Below are 22,208 nucleotides of genomic sequence, written 5' to 3'. Positions count from 1 at the left end.
TGGTTGAGCATCGACCTATGAACCAGGAGGTCATGGTCGACTCCCGGTCAGGGCACGTGCCCGGGTTTCCAGCTCCGTCCCCAGTGTGGGGTGTGCAGGAGGCAGCCAGTCAATGATTCTCTCTCATCATTGAGGTTTTTTTCTCTCTCCCTTCCTCTTTGAAATCAATAAAAATATATTTTGAATAAAGATGGAAAAGTAACTCTGATTTGAATTGGAGACGTTTCCTGGCCACTGGAACAAGAGAGGGCAAATCGCTGTGGGACAGATCACGTGGCCGAACGCAGACGCAGTGAAAAGTGGGCGTTCCCACCTACAGTGAAAAGGAGTTCCGCTGAGAAGAGCTTGTGTAAAATACATTTATTCTTGAAAATTCCCCCGACAAACACAGAATATGTAAGAAGAGAGAGCCTTGCCTTCCACACCCAGCCCTTTCCGCAGCCGGACACTGGGGGACGTGCAGGGGGGCTGGTCACCGCAGGCCCTCGGGGTCCGGGGACCAAGTGCTCACGGCTGGTCCCCTCTCACCGCGTCCCTCCAAAGAGAACGGGCCCTCTTGGAATTCATGAGAACAAACTGGGTCCCTGAAAGTCGGGGTTTGTCGGGGTGTCTGTGTCTGCCACCTGCAGTTGACATTTGCAGACTGTGCCCTATAGCCACACAGGTGGGGAGGAGAAAGCACGTCGTCCCGTCTTCAGTCCCTGGCGCCTTCCTGCTGGCTAGTCCATGCCCGCGGCCCAGGCGGCCTTCTTGGCATTCAGGAAGTTCTTCTTCTTCCTGGGAGGAACGCGCAGCGAGATCTCCGGCTCCGCGGGATTTCTGAATATAAAGAGCTTCTCGCCCATGTTCAATAAATCAATGGCTTCTGCCCCGACGATGGGCACGGGCACCAGGTCGCCGCTGGACTCCAGGGACAGGTGTGGCCAGCCCCCTTTCCCTGAGCACACCGTCCGCTCTCTGAGAGGGGGGCACGTCTTCCTCAGTATGCTGCAGACAGAACGGAAGATGACAAGAGTGTCCTGGGAGCACCCCCTTCTCTGTCCCTAGGTCCCCAATAAAGTACCATTGTACAGGGAGGCTTTCTTGTTGGTCACCAGATGGCCCCTGAAACTGGCTGCAGACAACCTGACTGACAACCGTTCCATTTTCAAGAGTTTCACCTGTTGCCATCTTGTTGTTCGCTTGCAATCAGCCACGGTGGGAGTATTTACACCATGGAAATTGGCACATGCTACACATAGAGCCCCTGTCCCCCTCCCAGGACACCCCTGCCTGTGGCCCTCACACTAAAAGCTGGCGGCAACACCTCATTACAAAGCAACAGAAGTTGGGGAAAAGGTGCCTGAAGCAGGAGAGAGGGACACGCTTTGGGAATGCGGCCCAGGATGCCTTCGCTCCCCCATCCTGATCCCACGCAATCGACTGTGTTCTCTGGTGGAGCCCTTCACCGTTGGAACAGCTCGAATCTCCTTTTCCTGGTTTGGGCTCAATATCCGGACCTAATGTCTCGGGGACTAAGTTCTGCTCTGCGCCTACCGCCCACGTCTCCGAGGTATTTCTCAGGGACAATTAGGGGGCGCAGTCTCAGCACCTGCACCGGGGCTCTGAGAAATTAGGGGAGTGGACACTCCCCTTGGATTCCCACTGTTCCCAGGGCCCACGCTGGAGACCACGTTCCAGCCCATCATGAACTAGTTGGTGCTCCTTTTTCTCCATATCTTCTCCCATGGGCATCACTGGAGACACTGGTCAACTGTTTGCAGCCATCTGCAGCCACTCCGCCCGCTCCCCTCTGCTCCCCGGGGGTGCGGGCACCAGTTAAAGGAGAAAGACACTTGGTAGAGAAGAAAGCACTGGCCTGGGAGTGTAGGGAGAGAGAGGGGCCAGTTAGATGTCCCAAGTCCCAGGGCCACTCCTTACAGCGCAGACCGGGGCCTCTTCATCTGAGCTCCCTGAGCTCTGGGGTTACCGTCCCCACTTCCTGGGAGGCTCAGTGCAGTAAGACGGGCTTCTCCAACCATAAAGTGAACAGCTGTGAGGAGTTACCCTCCTTCTAATGATATCCCATTAACAAAGGTCCACTGGTGAAAAGGCGTACAGTAATCCAAGTGCTAACGTAGGATAAGCGAACACCCCCCACTGGCTGGAGGCTCACCCTCAGCTCCTGGAGTAGGAGGAGACTGTGGTCTCCAGGAAGAATGGCCCCTTCTCATCCGTGCCCCTTCCACCAGCTCCCAGGCTGCCCTCCGGCTCCCAGGCTGCCCTGGTCCCCCCCACCCCCCACCCCTGCAGCAGGTGCCCGTCATTACCTCTCCTTCCTCCGGCGCGCCCACAGCATCTTGTCCAGGCCGCTGCTTCTCAGTTCTCCGCGCAGCCTGCTTTCTAAGGCCTGCCACCAGCCCTGGTGCTTCCTGAAGGCAAGAAGGAGCGTCTATGTTCTCAGGAAGAAGAGACTCTCCCAGGAGCCGTTACCCCGGCCTGAGGGGAAGGAGCCCACACTACAAGCCCAGTAATAGGGCCCCAGAGCACATGCACCTGGGGGAATATTAGGCAGCCGGTAAAAATAATACCTATGAAGGTGTTTCAACAGCTGTGAAAAGCATGACTTTAAATTGTGAATAAAATAACAGAAAATACAGTCTAAATAGTGTGTTAATCTATATATATAAAAGCCTAAGTGACCATTTGACCGTTCGACTGGTAGCTATGACACGCACTGACCACCAGGGGGCAGACGCTCAACGCACAGGCATGGAAACATGGAACAGGCTGATGAGTCTCAGAGGGAAGTGGGGAGGGCGGGAAGAGAGTAACCAAAGATCTTATATGCATACTAGAGGCCCGGTGCCTGTGCACCGGGGGGGTCCCTCAGCTTAGCCTGTGGGGATCGGGCTGAAACCAGCAGTCCGACATCCCCCAAGGGTCCCGGATTGGGAGAGGTGGAGGCCAGGCCAAGGGACCCCACCAGTGCATGAATCCGTGCACCGGGCCTCTAGTTATTATATAGTGACTTTGCACATCAACCAGAGTTGGAAGAAAATAAGATCAGCTTCTGTCTGAGGTTCTGGGAAGCAAGAGGCAAGGCGGTGCACATGGGATTACTACACACATACACATGCATGCACACATGCACACACACATGCATATACACAACCCAGCAGAGAAACACGTGAGGGAGGAAGAACTGCAGTCAAATCCCACCAGCCCTTTCCTCCGGCTGGTGGAGCCATGACTTTCCTGTTGTGTTTTTTACACTGTTTCTAGTATGTGTGTATTTTACATTGTCATTAATGTGTGTCCAGCATATCTACAGCCCAGAAACTTACTTTCTTCTCTTTTTTTTTATTGATTTCAGAGAGGAAGGGAGAGGGAGAGATAGATAGAAACATCAATGATGAGAGAGAATCATTGATTGGCTGCCTCCTGCACGCCCCCTACTGGGGATTGAGCCTGCAATCCAGGCATGTGGTCTTGACTGGAATCGAACCCGGGACCCTTCAGTCCACAGGCCAACGCTCTATCCACTGAGCCAAACCACCGAGGGCAGAAACTTACTTTCTTAAGATCCTACTTGAAAAATAAATTGGTGACAAAAGGAGAAAGTGTGGACAAAACATGTGGGACCACCAGGACGGGAAAACGACCCATGATGACGGTCCTGGCAGCCCCTGCTCTGGGCAATGGCGTGCCGGCCAGGGAAGGCTGTGCCGTGGGCCCCGCGTCCCGCGCCCCGCCCTCCATCTGTTCTCCTGACTCTTGCTCACTGCTCCCCAGATGCTGACTCACCCCCTCCGGCCCAGGTCGGCCTGCTCCCCGCCACCATCATGCTCCGCCGCGGGGTCCGGCTGCTTCTGGCTGAGCGACTCCAGCAAGGCCAGCAGCTCAGGCTGTGGGGCTGCGGGCAGAGCCACGCTCAGGAGGCGGCGCAGCGTGCCCGCGGGCACCATCGTCAGCTTGGACAGGTACGAGGCCAGCCGCAGCTCCTAGGGGGTAAGGCAGCAGCTCAGGCCTCAGCTCCCAGGGGCTAAGGCAGTGGGGCTCAGCCTGATGAAAGGCAAGTTCTAATGGATCACAGGCTTAGGATGCCTCCTCCCAGGGAAATGCATAGCCAAGTAGCTCAGTCTTAGAAACTTGTCCCCAAATCACAGAACTGGCTCCCCATGACATCTGCACAGCCTTCGCCCATCCCTTCCGAGGACCCCCAGCTCACCCGCTGGCTAACACCCTGGCCTGCAGCAGCGACAATTACTAATGTCCCTTCTCCTACTCATGTTTGCGGAGCCGGGGTGGGGCCAGCACAGGCTCCAGAAACAACAGAAATGTCCCGAAACCACGGACAGTTAAAGAAACGTGCTGTGGCCCCACGGGAACAGCACCGGGCGGTGAGGAAGCGGGTGGATTTCGGGGCCGTGCACTGAGTGAAGAAAGCCAGGTTCCGCGGGGCCGGCCCGTGTGACTCCCTGTGTGTGACATTCCAGAACCGAGGAGCGGCCACCAGGGCTGAGGGGTGGGTGTGCCCACCCGGGCGGCACAGGCAGACCTTTGTGGCCCTGGGACAGTTCATCGTGGTGTTGGCTACGGGACTCCACATGTGACGATGACAGATTGTGTAGCAACGTCCTTGTCCTGGCCTGGGTGTTGTGTTGGGTTTGTGAGGTGCAGCCACTGGGAAAACTGAGGGAAATGTGGGAGGGGCACGGGAACCCTATGGGCTACCTTAGCAACTTCCTGCGAATCTAATATTATCTATACTAATAAAAGGGTAATATGCTAATTAGACTGGACATCTTCTGTATCTCCTTCCGGACAAAGTCATGGTGGCAGGGGCCAAGGCAGAGGCAGTTAGGGATGATCAGGCCAGCAGGGGAGGGCAGTTAGGGGACGATCAGGCTAGCAGGGGAGGGCAGTTAGAGGTGATCAGGCCGGCAGGGGAGCAGTTAGGGGCATGAGGCCAGCAGGCAGAGTGATTAGGGGTGATCAGGCAGGCAGGCAGGCAGGCAGGCAAGCGGTTAGGAGCCAGTGGTCCCAGATTGCAAGAGGGATGTCCGACTGCCGGTTTAGGACTGATCCCAGCAGTCGGACATCCCCCGAGGAGTCCCAGATTGGAGAAGGTAGTGGCCGGGCTGAGGGACACCCCCTTCCCGCCCCCTCCACCCCCTGTGCATGATTTTCATGCACTGGGCCTCTAGTTTCAAAATAAAAGGTTAAGAGGGAACAGGCTCTGCATCCCAAAAACCTGGGCCAGCCCTCAGCCCCCCACAGGAATCGCGCGTCCTCGGACAGCGTCCTTACTCTCCTCGGTGTGAACCTGGACAAGTGTCGCCTCCGCAAGACCTGCCTGGAGGGGCGATGGCAGGACCGGCCCGACAGTGAGGTCCTGAGTGTCCAGTACTTGCTGGGTCCTGTCCTAGGGCAGGTGGCCCCTCCTTTAACCATTCCCCAGCTCTTCCCCCGGTTCCTGCTATCAGCCCAGTCCTCAGGCGGGAAAGGTGGGCTCTGAGCAAAGGGAGTGACGTGCTGGCAGGAAACAGGGCCAGAGCGCGGCCCACGCGCCCTCACCTGGCTGTACAGGCCCACGAAGGCGTCCGCCTCCATGCGCTCCAGCAGGTCTTCGAGCACCACGCTGCGCTCCTGCTCCTCCCGCAGGCTGCAGGGAAGCGACACCGCGTGAGCCGTTTTATTACAGAGCAACCCCGTGAGATCGCTGGCTATTTAACGAAGAATCGCCATCCAACCCACGCTGTACTGTGTCAAGTCCACGGAGACTGGGCCGGAGAGGAGGGCTGCCTCTCCTCACCCAGCCCGCTCCCCGGTGATGCACCCGACGGCTCACCTCTGCTGCTGGCGCTCCAGGAGCTCCTGGCTCCGGCCCAGGGCCCGCCGCAGCGCCGCAGAGACCTGCCCTTCGGAATCCGCGTCCTCAGGCTCCGTCAGGAGCCCGGGCCCGTCCTCTGCCCACTGCTGCCGCCCGGCCAGGGCCCGCTGCCGCTGGGCCGCCTCCTGGTGGGCCAGCTCCTCCTCCAGCTTCCTCTCCAGCTCCTGGAGCTCCTGCACGCAGAGGGGCAGGTGGTGAGCACAACGCAGTGGGGGGGGGGGGGGTAGGGGGGGAGAGGACCGGAGAAAACCCCACCTGCTCGGCCTCCCCATTGAGCCCTGGCAAGCAATGCGATGAGGCTGCCCCAGATCTCACAACCCCTGGCTTTTGCACATGCTGTCCCCACCCCATAGAGCCTTCCCTGTTTGCCTGGCTAATTCTGGGTCTTCCTTCCAGCCCTGGCTTAGGAGAAGGGGTCCCTTGGTACCTCCTCACGTGCCCACTCCCCACCCATGGGTATGCCTGTTCCGGAACGAGTGCTCTGCCCCCTCAGAATCCAGGCGATGGAGCCCGAAGCCACAATGGGGTGGGATCGGGAGGCGGGCCTTTGGGAGGTGAGCAGCTTCGCTGAGCTCACCGATGGCGGCGGGGCCCTGGGACAGGACTAGCGCCCTGTGAGAAGGGAGGAGACGGCGCTCCCTCTCCGCGTGTGCAGGTGCAAGGAGGCAGCGGGCTGCAACCCGGGAGAGGGCCGGCACCACACACAGAATCTCCGGCACCTGATCCGGACTCCAGCCTCCAGAACCGGGAAAAACACAGGCCTGCTCGATGGTGTTTTGTCACAGCAGCCAGAGCTGACGAAGACAATGCCCCATTTTTTGCTGTCACCTGAAATCACTGCCGTGGGCCTTCTGCCAGAACGTGAGCTGGGCCTGCATCTCCCTGTCGGCAGCCCTGGGCACCGTGCCCGGCAGCGGGCACCCACCACGGATGGAGGCTGTGCCGAGCGCAGCAGCCACGCTCGCACCGTGTGCTCGGATGCGGGCCCTGCCGAGAGCTTTGCGTGAATTCCTCGCTGAATCCTACAGCCACCTACACAGCGCGCACTCTTTCTCTTTCACAGACGAGGCCACTGAGGCCCCGAGAGCTCCCGTCATCTCCCAGGTCATGGACCTCTCAGTGTCAGAGCAGAATCGGAGGCCAGAGGTGGCTCCAGGTTTGTGTCCTTCACCACCGGGCCGCCCTGCCTCTCACTGACCACACAGAAGAGGGCTGCACCCTTAGCCACTGGAACCAGGCGCTCTGGGTGCGAGACGGCCCACTGCCGGGTGAGGTGGGCAAAGGGGGTGTGGGCAGGGGGTCCCCAGCCTCGCAGCTGCAGGCAGACTGAACCCATTGCCCACAGCTGGCCAGCCTCTCGGTGGGTGGGGGCAGGGGGGTCACCCAGAGAGGCCTTGGATGGGCTTCCTGAGGGACGTGGCCCTCGGTCCCCACACGTGTACACGATGGGCCACCTCTCTGCAGAAGGGCCGCTGCATCCACTTCTCAGAGGGTCTCAAAGCCCCACAGAACCAAGATGGCCAGAGAGGTAAACTGAGGTCACAGTGCGGCACGTGCTGCTTGGGTGTCACCCTCAGGACCATGGGAGCCTTCGGACATTTCTGAGCAGGAGGGTCAGGCGCACAGAGATGTCTAACCACATCTCCTGCTGTGGCGCCCACCCGCGGGGCCTAGCAGCTGCTCCCTGGGCGCCCGGGCGGTCACCGACCTGCCCTCCAGAGACAGGAGTCACGGGGGTGGGGGGGGGCAGCCGGGCAGAGGACCCTCAGGGCCGACCTGTCCAGTGCTCAGAAGCAGCCGGAAGGTCCAGGGGGCTCAGCGAAGGGTCCGAGGGAGGGAGGGAGGGAGGGAGGGGCAGAGGTGAGGCATTAAGCTCTGAGCTGGGGATGGCAGCCGGTGGTGGTATTTGTCTTTCGGAAAGATTGCTGCTCTGGCTCCGTGCGGAGGGGAGGCCGGAGCAGAGGAAGCCGGGGTAGGTGCAGCTTCCCAGCCACATGACCTCGAGGGAGAGGCCGCACTTCCTGTGCCTCCCTCGGCATCTGAGAATCACACAGAAACCGCCTGTCTCCAGGGTTAGCACCCCAGCCCTGGGCTGAATGAGGCTCCAACCATGGAGCTGCTATGAGCGTTAGTGCGATTTCCAGGTATTGATGCCTCAGAGCTGTGAAGCTGGGCAGGAGAGAGAGAGAGAGAGAGAGAGAGAGAGAGAGAGAGAGAGAGAGAGAGAGAGAGAGAATGAATTCAGACCATATGGACAGATGGGTGAGGAGCAGCAAGTGGGCAGGAGCCCGAGGGGGAAGAGGAAGACAGTCACAGCTGGGGAGGTGGACGCCAGCAGTGTGAGCCGCGGTGCAGACATGGGGTGCAGTCCCTTCGGGCCACATGGCCCGCTGCACCAGCCCCACCTCCTTCATTGGCCCATCACTGCCCGTGCCGAGCCTCAATGACTCCTCTGCACACGTTCCAGTTCCACAAGACCTGCGACGTCAAACGAGGTGCACTTGGTAGTTTTTCCCAGGAGTCATTTCTTCCAAAGCATTTCATTCATGCTTTTCATCCTCCCAGATGCTGAACAGCGTGAAAGCCGTGTGGTGCCATGTGCTCCCGGGAAGTTACCTCCTGAACCCTCACCACAGCCCAGACCCGCGGGTGGACAGGGCAGGCCCGCCCACTGGGTGGTGGGGAACCCGGGTGAGCCGAGGGGTGACGCGCAGCCCCGCCCGCCCCGGGCGCACTCACGGGGCTGTGGGACTCCAGGATCTGGGCGCAGGCCGCCTTGGTCAGCGTCTCCGACTCGCTCAGCTCCTCCAGGAGCAGGTGTTGGACGCTCAGGAGGGCGGTGTAGGCCCACAGCGTCCGGGCCGCCCCGGCTGCCTTCTGGAACTGCAGGGCGACCAGGGACTCGGCGAAGCGGCCCTCCTGGGCCTCCAGCTGCTGCACCCGCTCCCGCAGCAGCTCGGCGCGGACCTGGGAGGGCAGAGCCAGAAGCCAGAGGGGTCAGCGGACAGAGGAGCAGCGAGAGCAGCCGCTTCGGAACGGCAGGCGTTAGATTTCCATCTTTAACTCAGGACTCGACACAAGGCCTCCAATATTTACTAAGATGCGGGCCTGGAGTCTGCAGTTTCAGACCCCGGGGCCTCTCCGGTGACACCCCACGGGGCTTTGGGGCCTGGCTGCTCATTCCACGCTGACCACTCCTGAAGGCAAACCCAACCTCGCTGCCATCCGGCGCGAAACCCTCCAAGGCTCCCCGCGGTAGAGGATGCGGTTCAGGCTCCGCGACCCCAGCCAAGGTCACCTGGGTGGGTGGGGTCTGTTCTGCACCTGCACCCACACCGGTGACTTCCACCCTCGCCGACCGCTCACGGCCCACACTCCATGCTCTGCCTCTACTGGTGACGGACATGTCCCCGCATCCTCGGCCCATGAAGCGTGCTCACTCTGCACGTGTTTGTCACTCTTCTCTGTGACCCCACATTCCACGCTCTCCACCCAGGGGGACCCTCACCACACCGTTCACCCCACCAGGACACGAGCTCCCCTGGAGGAGCCGGCAGCCAACGGGCTCAGTAACTTCTAGATGAGTGAACCCATTCCCTCCACCCGCACCCTGGGGGCATGGCCGCCCCCATCTCCTGGGAGGCCTCGTCCCCGTCCCCGTGGAGATGCAGGGCAGCGGGAGTGACTATGTGGGCTACCTCTCAAGTTTATTTATGCAGATTCACACCTACAATGGGGGGCGGGGACTAAAGCCTCCCGTATGTGCTTAAGAACACGTGGACCGTGAGATTACGGGAAGAATGGTTCTTGAAAGCCCTTTCTTCCCCTTCTCCCTGGGAAGCTTACTTAGTGAATCCCGGGCCGGGAGAAGGTGCGCTGGAGGGCTCATCCGGTCGGAAAGAGCTCCGGGGAGAGGGGCAGACCTGCCTTCCCATGCGGCACTAGACGGGCTCCCTGAAACAGTCCCGCTGCCCACAGCAATGAAACCACATTTCCAGCACGAGCTGCTAAAGACCCTGATCCCTACCGGGAGGTCCCAACGCCTTCCGCACCAGCTGCCCTGGGGACACTCCTCAGAGAGCAAAGCAACAGAACAAAGGGCAGGCACAGGGTGAAAAAAGAAAAAAATGATTTAAGAAAAGTTCCCAGAATTCCAAGATTGGCCAAACTCTGCCCTGTAAGGGGCAGATTAAAGCACAGCAGCCTTAAAACCTGCCAACTGTCCAATCGCCGTGTGCCCTTCCCTAGGACACTCCCAGAGGGTGCGTCATTCAAGTACGAGACGTCGGGAAAGAGGGTGAGGGAGTCCCAGTGTGACGCCGGAGGGCTGTGCACTGGCTCTGTGGGCACCGTGCGGGTGGGGGCGCGGCAGGCACAGGCGACGTCCTCCCGACCACGCGCCCCAGAGGGCATGGCCTGTGTGTCGGTCCCGGCAGGATATCCGGTCAACTGTCCAGAAGTGTATGGAAGGGCTGATAACTGTACAGAAAAGTGACCAGGAAGAAACCAAAGGATAGTAACAACTCCAATAAAAACAAAAGGCTGCACAGGGGAGGAATGACTCTTGGTTTTTACGTGGCCCAGATGTGAATGACATTTAAATAATCATAAGAACAGCCATCTTAACTACGGATCTAACTGCATTGGGAGTTAGGGGACAGGATGCCCGTGTGTTTGCAGGTTGAAAAAAGGTAGCGAAATCTTATCTCCCATAAAGAAGGTAAATAGATTATGCCAAAGGCAAGAAACGGAGAAACAGCAAGACAAGTATATCATTTAGAGACATGGAGGCCAACATGAAAAGGTCAAGCCAAAAACTGAAAAGTCGTTACCTCTGGGGATTTAGAAACGGGCGTGTCTGTGGCCGCAGGAGCCTCTGCTTTTGAAAGCACAAACCCTATAGAGCAGTGGTTCTCAACCTTCTGGCCCTTTAAATACAGTTCCTCATGTTGTGACCCAACCATAAAATTATTTTGTTGCTACTTCATCACTGTAATGTTGCTACTGTTATGAATCGTCATGTAAATATCTGATATGCAGGATGGTCTTAGGCGACCCCTGTGAAAGGGTCGTTCGACCGCCAAAGGGGTCGCGACCCACAGGTTGAGAACCGCTGCTATAGAGCTACTTGGCTCTTGAAAAGCATGTGTGCACAAGCGCAAGAGCGTGAAAAGTAGAATTTTCTAGTGGACAACGTAAAAAAAAGTTACTGCAGTGAAACCAGGCAGACAGCCGTGGTGCCGTTCAGTGCCTGGAAGGGTGTGAACTCGGGGTTAGAACGGGAAGCTGAGGCTGATGGCGAGGCCTTGAACGCCATGCCCCGGAGTCTGGATTTTGTTTGGGGGCAGAGGGAAGCCAGGAGATCTCCCTCCCAACAACGCTGCGTCCGCCGGAGACCACCTGGACAGAGGCTGCCTCGGGAGAAAGCGGGGGCAGGAGACGGGGAGAGACCCGTGGTTTGGATGGATGGAGCCCCCTCTTCCTAGAGCACCTTCCCTCCCACACGCCTGCTAGTCCACGCTGCTCCCTCTTGTGAGGTCGTCCGGAAACGAGCACATTATCCTCATGCGTCAAGTCTAGTCACTTCTGAAATGACGCAGGGGCGGCAGCCACCTCCATGTGATCGCCAGGGCAGCGGAGGCGTCACAGCAGGACGGCGGTGCTGGCAGCGGCTGTGGCGCTGAATGAAGGACCGTTAATGAGCCGTGCAGGCCTGGCTCATCCTGGGACCGGCACGCGGGGACTGCATAATGAATGAGAGCTCGGACGTGTGGCAGACAAGCCACCCAGGCGCAGGGCAACGCCATTAAAATCATCTGGAAAGAGCGGGTGAGTGGGGAATGCGGGCATGTCATTTTCACTTACATTTAAATGCTGTTGAGGAATATTTATGAGAAATGAAGATATGCCTTGTGCACAAACAGCAGGAGACTATGGCTTAGACCCACTGAAATCGCCCCTTCGTTTCTGGGTTCATCAAGCAGATCCACTACCTGAACACAGGTCCTGCCTATAGGCCCCTCTGCCTGCCAGCTGCGTGGCCGTGGCCAGGCCTCTCCGGGCCTCAGTGTTCCCAGCTGTGAAGTGGACGCAGCAGTAGCTGCTCTGCGTGCCTCGCTGCAGAAGGCTGTGGGATACGGGCAGACTCCCCAGGTCACTGCAAACAGGAAGGCACTAGAAAGCCTCAGGGCTCCCTGACGGAGGGCTGCCTCAACCCTGTGAGGACCACACGTGCTGTGCAGTGCGATGCTGAGAGAGACGCAGGAGGAAACGCTGCACCGAGTGGAATCCTCACGTTTCAGTCTGCGTAAAAAGCAGACGGATGGGCGGATGGGCACGCAGACAGATTTCGGCAGATGGACAGAACGTTTCTAGTAGCTGGAAAGCTAACATGAGCCACCTAACCTGTGTTGTGTCTGCGCTGCCTCTCAGGACAACACCATTAAAGCTGTACCTTCCTCCATCAACTCCGAAAAGGCAGGAAGCGCACGCTGGTCTATCCGTCAGTCTGCCTGTCTGTCCTTCCCCCCCAAATCAATCACACAACCATTCATCCAGGGAAGGGCTCAGGTCGGCCAGGCGGATGGGACGTCTGACGGCGGAGGTGAACTCCAAGACGCCGAGGCGCACAGCGGCCGCTCTCTGAAACCGTGAACACGCCAAGGGTGTGGATCTAGAACAGCACGTAGGTCCACCGTGGCCCAGAGGGCACGCCCCAAAACGCCCCTGTCCGTGCAGGCACTGATGGCGGTCTATCACTTTAAGGCAGCGGTTCTCAACCTGTGGGTCGCGACCCCTTTGGCAGTCCAACGACCCTTTCACAGGGGTCGCCTAAGACCATCCTGCGTATCAGATATTTACATGACGATTCATCACAGTAGCAACATTACAGTGATGAAGTAGCAACGAAAATAATTTCATGGTTGGGTCACAACACGAGGAACTGTATTTAAAGGGCCAGAAGGTTGAGAACCACTGCTTTAAGGGCTTCTTGCCCTCCTCCCCAGCTAGAACGTGTGCCCTGTGAGAGCAAGGACTGAGCTCATCAGCAGAGCCTGGGGCACGGCTGCCTCCTCGGACACGAGAGGAATGAGTGACATGCACAACGCGTGTTACCACAGACAAGAAAGGGAGCTGAGGGGGGGGGAACCCGGGGAAGACCGGGTGTTCCGATAAGGCTTCTTGAAAGAGGGGCCCCCCGAGGGCAGAGGCCACGCCTGAGGACAGCGGAGGATGAGTCATCTGTCCAGGTAAAGGCAGGTGGGAAGGGAACCCAGGGAGAGGCAAGAACGTGGACGGTAAGCACCATGCTGCCGAGCGTGCCTTCTGCAGGGACAGGAAGCCTGATCGGGGAGCAATGGGAAACACGCGAGGGATGGAGGCCAGGCTGCTGTGGGAGCGCCGGAGGGTGCGAGGAGGGTGCGGAGGGTGCGGAGGGTGCGCGGGGTAAAGAGCAGACAGAGTGACGCACCCCGTGCGGACACCTCGCCAGGCTCAGGGCCAGGCACCAAGGTGGCGGCAACCTCGGGCAGCGGGGACAGCAGCTGGGGGGGCCTGAGGGTGACCCGGAGACCTCCGGGCGCACAAGCGGAGTAAGACGGTTCCAGACAGAAGGAGCCGGTGCAAAGGCGTGCGGGAAGGGCAGGTCCACCTGGGACAGTTTAGAATCTCGGCGTTTGGTGGAGACAGACCGTCGCAGCCGGACAGCCGCAGCCGAGGGCTCCGTGCGCCCTGTGGACAGTCGCCGGCCCTGCCCAGTGCCACGGCAGCAGGCGAGGGGGAGCACTGACCTTTTCCAGCAGGTCCTCCGGGGCCGGGCCATCAAAGAGCTGGATTTTATCTTCAATGCACTTCCTCAGAAGGTCGGTCTTGCTTTTACTCTTGGCGCGCGGCTTCCTCGCCTTGGCCTGTGGCTGGAGAGGGGAGAGAAAGCACGCGGGCACATGCATGCAGTCCGCCTCCCAAAGTCAGGCCCCGAGGGCCGGACAAGCTCGGGGGCTGGAGGGGCCCAAGGTGAGGTCACGGTGCTCAGCAAATTGTGATTCGGTTAATGACTGAGGATAGCAGATGCGACCGTCTCTGAGCCTCACTTTGCACACCTGCAAAATGGGTATCTGCCTCATCCGATGACTGCAAGATCCTAACAACACTACGTAACAACATAAAAAGGGAAAGTAACACAAGACAGCATGCCATAATGCACCGCAGTATAAGTAATAACGCAACAGAATGTAACAGCATAATGCAAGGACTGGACATGAGAACACAGCAAAACACAGCCCAGCCCAGCCCAGCCCAGCACACCTGCGAGGCTCAGTGCCGCTGGTCTCCTTCCCCTCCCAGCTCGCCCGCCTGCCCTTCCTCCTCCCTGTCACATCCCTGGAGGTCCCATGATCTCCTTCTCAGGACGTGGACACAGGCCTGCCCACCAGACTCGGCCCTTGGCTCCCGAATAATCTCTCAGGCTGGCCACGGGATGGTGGCCCGTCCGCATCCCCTCCGAGGAAGGAGGCACAGACCCGGAAATTCACGGAGTTCAAAGCACCCCCATTTGACAGAGGAGGAGTCTGAGGCCAGGAGAGCAGACTCGGTGGCCTCAAGCCACATCATGGGGGCCCTGAGATCTAGGTCTCAGGTTTCCTGACTCCTGAGCTCAACTCTTTAAATACTCAGGCTGGGCTCAGCTAATTCCATGAGTTAACTACAGTTTTCATTTCCTGATCTAACGGGGATAATACAAAAAAATAAGTAATTGTGTTGTCAAGGCCTCTTAGGAACAGAGCCAGGCTGGTAGGGAAGACCTTGGAGCTCAGAGTCTGGATTCGGGCTGGGAGGGGATAAGGCAAAGAGGGACAGGGGAAGGGGTGTGGGGGTGGGGGAGTGAGGGGAGTGGCCATCCTGTGCATCGCCCCAGCCCCACGCACAGTGATGTCAAGCCGGCAGATTGAAATTGGCCTTAGAAGTATTTACACCAGGGAAATGGGCAAATGCTACAAATGGGGACCACCCTCCCCCGCATGTCCCCGAACCTCCGTTGAGAGCCGGTTCACCAGCATGTGCCTGAGATTGTGGCAGAGCGTACATCCTGGCAGAGCGCCACGGGAAGGCTCGAAGAAAGTGGGGGGGGGGGGAATCTGACTTAAAGATGGCGAGGTCCTCAGGAACTCATTTATTAATAAACAAAATGTACTGCACACCTGCCAGGCGACAGGCACTTTCTAGGTTCTAGGGTCATGGCTGCTGGTGGACGGTGCAAGGAACGGTGCAAGGAGCCGGGCAAGGGGATCTGGACTGGGCACCAGTGTGTCCACTACAGACCAGTTTGGCGGCTCCAGGAACAGCCGATGCCAACAGGGCTGGAGAGGAGGATGGGGGCCAGTGAGGTGCGATGAGGCCAGGGTGGGGGCTGAGGCCGGGCCCCGCGGCATCAGCAGGAGATGCCCCACCTCTGCCATCAAGAGGCCACTGGCCAGCTGGCTCAGGTGGGTGGAGCATCGTCTCGTGCACCAAAAAGGCGGGTTCGATTCCTGGTCAGTGCACGTGCCTAGGTTACAGGTTTGATCCCCAGCCGGGGAGTGTACAGGAGGCAACCGATCGATGCTTCTCTTCCCCCCTCTCTCTCTTCCCCTCTCTCTCTAAAAAAAAATCAATGAACATTTCCTCCAGTGAAGATTAAAAAAACACACCAATCCACCAAGATGTCCATCCTACCTGCAGCTCGGGGGCAGCCAGGGCCTGGTCCAGCTTCAGGAACTCTGCCTCCCGCCAGGCCGTGTGCAGCCGCTGCAGCAGGACGCGGGCCCGGATTCGGGGCAGGGCCAGGCTCCTGTCCATCTGAGCGAAGCAGCTGTGCACGTCCTGCCGCATCCGGAGCAGCTCCTCCTCGGACAGGGAGAAGGGGGAGCCGCAGAGCCTCCTGGGGGCAGGGACAGGGTGTGGCTGGTGACATCCCCTCACACACGGACCGCGCATCTCTACCCACTCGTCATTGCGGGACCCTGATGCTTCCCTCCCTGGCCTTGTCAGTAACGGCGCCGTGAACTCCTGCCACCCAGTGGGTGTTATGTTCCATGAAATAAGTCAGACAGAGCAGAACAAATACTACACAATTCCACCTATATGTGGAATCTATAAAACAAACAAATAAAACAGAAACAAACTCACAGACACAGAGAACAAACTGATGGTCGCCAGACTGGATGGGGTGGGGGACGGGTGAAAAAAGGTAAGGGAGTTAAGAAATACAAATGACCAGTTATAAAAACAGTCAGCGGGATGCAAAGTACAACTTGGGGAACACGGGCAATAATCCTACATAATAAAAGGCGAATATGCAAATTGACCAAACGCCGGAATGACGGGTCGCTATGACGCACACTGACCACCAGGGGGCAGACACTCAACACAGGAGCTGCCCCCTGGTGGTCCGTGCACTCCCACAGGGGGAGTGCTGCTCAGCCAGAAGCCGGGCTCATGGCTGGCGAGCACAGTGGTGGTGGCGGGAGCCTCTCCTGCCTCTGTGGCAGTCGAACATCCTCTGAGGGCTTCCAGGCTGCGAGAGGGCACAGGCCGGGCTGAGCCTCCCCACCCACCCCAGTGCACAAATTTCGTGCACCCGGCCTCTAGTACTGTAATAACTATGTTTGGTGCCAGGTGGGGACTAGCCCTCTCGGGGTGGCCATTTCATAAGGGATGTGAATAGCTAATCACCATGTGGGACACCTGAAACGACTATGATATCGTACATCAAGTGTAATTGACAAATAAATTTAAAAAAATAGTTATACTTTTTACTTTAAAAAAGAACAGAAGTGTGTTCTCATCCATAGAAGATAGCGGGGCTGTGCTGGGGGTGGGGGAGCTGAGGATTCAAAGGGCAAGAGTCATTAGCGAAATTCACGTCTGCAAAATGACATCATGTCCTTCCTCACATCTGCACTCTGCAAGGATTCCCTGAGCATCGCACGCCTGTCTGAGGGACGCGCCATCACACCGGGTCCGGGAACTCAGCGTCCAGTGCGCGAGGCCGTGAGGCTGCCTGTGGAAGGGCAACCGGCTCCCGGCGTTCATGACCTGGCAGATAACGGGCATGGGAGCAGAGGCTGCCCACTGACCCTGGCCAGCAGTTCCCTGCAAACGGGACGAGGAGCCCACCTCCGCTCCGGTGGGCCAGGGACTGGGGGTCCCCCGTCTGGGTCCTAAAGGCTGATGGTCATGTAGAGCAGTGGTTCTCAACCTTCCTAATGCCGTGACCCTTTAATACAGTTCCTCATGTTGTGGTGACCCCCAATTTCATTGTTACAAATTGAACGTAATTAAAGCATAGTGATTAATCACAAAAACAATATGTAATTATATATGTGTTTTCCGATGGTCTTAGTCGACCCCTGTGAAAGGGTTGTTTGACCCCCAAAGGGGTCGCGACCCACAGGTTGAGAACCGCCGACGTAGAGGAAGCTGTTCCGCATGGAAACCACGCTGAGTGGCCGACTGTGATGGGTTGACGTCTGTGCCCCCTGAAAGGTGTGTGTTTGAGTCCTAACTCCTATTACCAGGGAGTCTGACTTTACTTGGCAATAGGATCTCACAGATGCAGTGGAGCAGTCAGGGAGGAGGGCGGGCCCTTAGTCCAATAGGACTGGTGTCCCTGTAAGAGCAGACAGACAGACAGACAGACGCACAGGAAGACAGCCATGTGGCGACAGAGGCAGGATCGGAGCGATGCGTCTGCAGCCACTAAACGCTAAGGATGCAGCCACACAGAAGAGGCAGGAAGCGACCCTCCAGGAGCCTGGTGGGACCATGGCCCTGCCGACACCGCCCTTTAGACCTCCGGCCCCAGAGCTATGCGAGGAGGCATTTTTGGTGCTTTTTTCTTTTTTAATATACTTTTGTTGATTTCGGAGCAGAAGGGAGAGGGAGAGAGAGATAGAAACAACGATGAAAGAGAATCCTGGATCGGCTGCCTCCTGGATACCCCACAGTGGGGATCAAGCCTGCAACTCAGGCATGTGCCCTTGACCAGAATGGAACCCGGGACCCTTCAGCCCGCAGGCGGACGCTCTATCCACTGAGCCACACCAGTGATGTGTGTTCATTTCTTTGTTGTGTGTTAATCCTCCCTTGAGGGTATTTTCCCATTTGCAGACCATACACAGTATCCACTTAAAACTCAGCCTGCTGTATTTGGTCAAACAGTTAATGAACTCACCCCAATGCCTTGGCAGGGCCAGGCCACATGACTCCAAGGGCCTTCTTTATACAGCCCGCGGGCCGGACGCCCCCCACCCCTACTCTACACCAAGAAAAGAGCAGGGGAAGGGTCTTGGTTTTGTTTCTTTGCTAAATGGGGTTTTTTAGGTTGACGTTTGTCAGTTTGTTGAAAGAAAAAGCAACTTGAAGGCATATTGATCGGTAGGACCACAGGTTACAGGACAAAAGGGCTCCTGTCCCTCATCAAACATCAGTTCTCACCCAGGGAGCAGGCGAGGTCCCTGCAGAGCCATCCGTCCTGGGTTCAATTCCCAGCTGCCCACAAACTTATTCAAACTCAGCAATCACACCTCCCGTGGGAACGGGGCACCTCACCCTCTCGTTACTACCAGGCCTGCCTCCCGCAGCCCCGCTTGTTCCGTGCAACCCCCACGCGAATGAGCGGCCCTGAGCGTCACGCAGTGTCCTCCTCCCTGGGCTGTGAGTCATGTGACTTAGAAACTGCTGTCCATCTCGCCTGTCCTCCGCCAGAGGTCGGGTGCCCAGCATCCCATCACCCCAGGGTGAGCCCCTCCCTCACCTGGCGGGACGGGACCGCGGGGACAGCAGGGTGACTCACAGGAAGACCCAGCGCCCCCAGTGCCGCAGCTCCGCCTGCTCCTCCGCCGAGGCCTCCAGCGCGTCGTCCTTGAGCCTCTGCCGCACGCTCCGGACGCCCTCCTGGTCCCGGCCCCGCTCCTCGGCCTCCAGCTGCTCGGCGCGGGCGGCCAGCTCCCGGGCGTGCTCCTCCAGGATCTGCTGCAGGAAGAGCCAGGGCACGCCCCGCTTCAGCAGCTCCTGCGTCAGCGCCGAGCTCTGCAGGCGCCGCAGCTCCTCCGTGGCCTTCTCGAACAGCGACAGGGTCAGCGCCCGGAGCTCGTCCAGCGCCGCCTGGTCCAGGCGCTCCTGCAGCTCCTCCAGGGCGGCGCCCTGGGCCGCCACCAGGCTCCGCCACTGGCCCAGGTACTGGCCCACGTCCTCGGCCGCTCGGAAGGCTTCCCCGACGGACAGCTGCTCCCTGCGCTGCTCCTTGTGCTGCGGGAATTCAGGGAGGACAGGGACACGCTCAGCCCACAGAGCCCTGTGGGCAAGCACCGTGGGAATTTGCTAAGGAAGCGGAGCACGGTGAAGCCTTGGTCTCAACAAGCTCACGGGTAGAAAACTGTCCGGAAGGAAACACCCCAAACACAGTGGAAACTTCATTTGTCCCACGTGTACCAAACCCTCGTCTATGGACTTGGTGACGCCCAGGAGGCAGACCTGGTCCCGATCCTGCTTCTCCACTGGCAGGCGGGGTGGCGGGACCAGAGTCTCATCCTCGCCGGGACCCATTTCCTCGCCTGTAAAGCGAGGATTACAGCGTCCCCCTCGCAGAGTGGTTGTGAGGATTCAATGAGTTGCTTAACACACACAAACTGAATCCGGGGGACAAACAGGCATTTGCTGGGCCCAAGGCCAGGAGGGATGTGAAAGGCGGGGGAAGGGGGTGCCCAAGGCCGGGAGGGATGTGAAAGGCGGGGGAAGGGGGTGCCCAAGGCCGGGAGGGATGTGAAAGGCGGGGGAAGGGGGGTGCCCAAGGCCGGGAGTGACAGGCAGGCAGTGGGGAAGTATCTTGTTCGAGGTGAAGCATTCAGACAGCAGGGACCTGAGAATGTGCGAGCTGGGGTGTGTGAAGGGATGAGGGCAGGGCAGAGGGGGTGTGCCCAGGAATGAGGGCGCATTGTGCCAGCGGTTACCTTCATCCTAGGACAGTGGGGAACGGTGAAGGGTTTTATGAACTCACTAGAGGCCCGGTGCACGAATTTGTGCACCAGTGGGGTCCCTCAGCCTGGTCTGCAGGATCGGGCCAAAACCGGCTCTCCAACACTCCCCGAGTGGTCCCAGATTGCAAGAAGGCATAGGCCAGGCAGAGGGACTCCACCGGTGCACGATCGGGGCTGGGGAGGGATATGGAAGGTTGGCCAGCTGAGGAGGGACCGTGGGAGGGCTCCAGGGCGTGTCCAGCCCATCTCGCTCAGTCCCAATCAGCCAGATCCCAGCAGCAGGCTAACCTTCCAGTTGGAGTGTCTGCCCCCTGGTGGTCAGTGCACATCACAGCAACTGGTCAACCAGTTGACTGCCCTTAGTGGTCAGTGCACGTCATAGCAACTGGTCAACTGTCTGCCCCCTGGTGGTCAGTGCACGTCATAGTGAGCGGTTGAGCCGCCTTAGCATATCATTAGCATATTATGCTCTGATTAGCTGAACAGCCAACCAGACGACTGGACACTTAGCATATTAGGCTTTTATTATATAGGATGCTCGGTAAAGCCTTCCTCTGCAGAAAGAGTAACTCCTGTCTGTGCTACTGGAGCGCACTGTGCAGTTACATGTTTTTCGGCGAGTGTTCAGAATGGTTACACGAAGAATAAGTGGCAGAATTCCTTACGTACCTTTTGCAGCATCTCTCGTCTTCTCTTAACTATTAATTTTTGGTGGAGCTTTTTCTTTTCCTGCTTTAGGTCGTTGTCCAACTTCTGTTTAATGGAGAAGACTTCCGTCTGAGCCCGCTCCATCAGCTCCTCCGTCTGCTCTTCATCCAGGTACCCTGCTCTAGACGAAGGAGACGCGGGGTTAACGCCGCCTCCACATTCTTACTTTGGTTTGAATAAGAGTCTCTACCCTGAAGGAGCAGGAGATGGGTAGGGAGACAGTTCTGAGATACAGGAAGGGCAAGTTCGGCGTCACCACGGACCACGGCCGAACTCAACACCAGGAGAGATCGCCCGGGAGGCAGAAACTGGGCCAGACCCCCGGGAAGAACGTAACAGTCAGTCTGCCTGTGTAAGGCAGGATCTCCAAGGAGACGGTGGGCTAGGAAGTCCTGGTGACAAGCAGGGCACCAGCGAAGTCTAAGAGGTAAGCGTAGGGAGTACTCGGTGAGGGTAATTCTATGAGTCACCTGACGGGCCACGGTGGTGGTTATACATGGATCCTGGGGGTGCCTGTGAGGCTGTTTCCGGATGAGATTACTCCCCACGCACAGTTGCGTGAGCTCCACCACCCATTTCCCAGTGAGATGTCGGGATTTGCTTTAAAATAACCCGGGGTGGTCTGTAGAGCCCCGCTGGCCATGAGTTGGCACCTGTGAAGTTGTGAGGAGCATTTGGGTTGTCTGAACTATCTCGCATGTTTTCTTGTGTTTTTGTTCATCCTCGCCCGAGGTTATTTTTCCATTGATTTTTAGAGAGAGTGGAAGGAGGAATGGTGAGAGAGAGAGTGAGAGAAACACTGGTGTGAGGGAGACACATTGATTGGTTGCCTCCCACACGAGCCCCATGGGGGGCCAGAGATCAAACCAGCAACCTAGATACATGCCCTGGATCAGGAATCGAACCCGAGACCCGTCAGTGCACGGGCCGACGCTCTAACCACTTAGCAACACCGGCCCGGGCTATCATGCATGTTTTTAAATTCTACAATGAACCGGAGTCTTACAATCAGAGAATTTTCTTAAGACATAAGCAAGGAGCGGACAGTGCCTTCGGTGAATGAACAGAAGCAGCGGCCTCGGGCGAGGAATGCGGGGCAAGGCGGCTTGTCTGCATCACTGGGACACTCTGGGGTTTACCTCTCGTGTTTCTGGATGAGGAGGGTCAGCTGGGCAGCGGCAGCGCTCAGCAGGCCCTGCACACGGGTCTCCGCCGACTGCATGTTCTGCACCAGGTACTCCCTGTGGCCGAATCTCTTGCTCAGGTGGTACCTCTTACTGGCCTGGAAAAAGTCCATCAACTCTTCGACTTCCTCCTGCTCGAAAAGGAAATCAAGAGCATTTGCCTGATTGAAATGTAGAGGAAATGCTTTCTAGACACTTAAAATATTCCATTTCTTGTCTGAAGAAAATACACAGGAGCAGGGCCCTGAGATAACTGTAATCTTCTCTGCCCTTAACCAAGGCTTAGAAGGAAACGAAACACGACTAAGAAATGAGGACTTTGAAAAGTGCCCTGGACCCCACCTGATGTGACGAGTCATCAAACATCCTGGCCGCCCTGAACTTGACTCCACCTGCGATTCACCTTCCCCAACCACACTGCGCACC

At 57.9% G+C, this 22,208-nt stretch overlaps 1 protein-coding gene across 1 annotated transcript; it reads right to left on the bottom strand.

Annotated features, from left to right (window-relative positions):
- Positions 1 to 345: 345 nt before the first annotated feature.
- EVC2 (EvC ciliary complex subunit 2) lies at positions 346 to 21,913 on the bottom strand (the record flags this gene model as incomplete). Its single annotated transcript, XM_006108301.3, has 11 exons — positions 346 to 987; positions 2,310 to 2,411; positions 3,787 to 3,983; positions 5,560 to 5,647; positions 5,834 to 6,048; positions 8,615 to 8,842; positions 13,666 to 13,788; positions 15,587 to 15,791; positions 18,708 to 19,162; positions 20,560 to 20,719; positions 21,738 to 21,913. Coding segments are annotated over 11 exons (2,217 nt in total), but the record flags the coding sequence as incomplete, so codon positions are not given.
- Positions 21,914 to 22,208: the final 295 nt, after the last annotated feature.

Source organism: Myotis lucifugus, unplaced genomic scaffold (genome assembly GCF_000147115.1).
Source record: "Myotis lucifugus unplaced genomic scaffold, Myoluc2.0 scaffold_2046, whole genome shotgun sequence".
NCBI classification, from domain to species: Eukaryota; Metazoa; Chordata; class Mammalia; order Chiroptera; family Vespertilionidae; genus Myotis; species Myotis lucifugus.
This window is presented reverse-complemented; position numbering and strand designations above follow the sequence as displayed.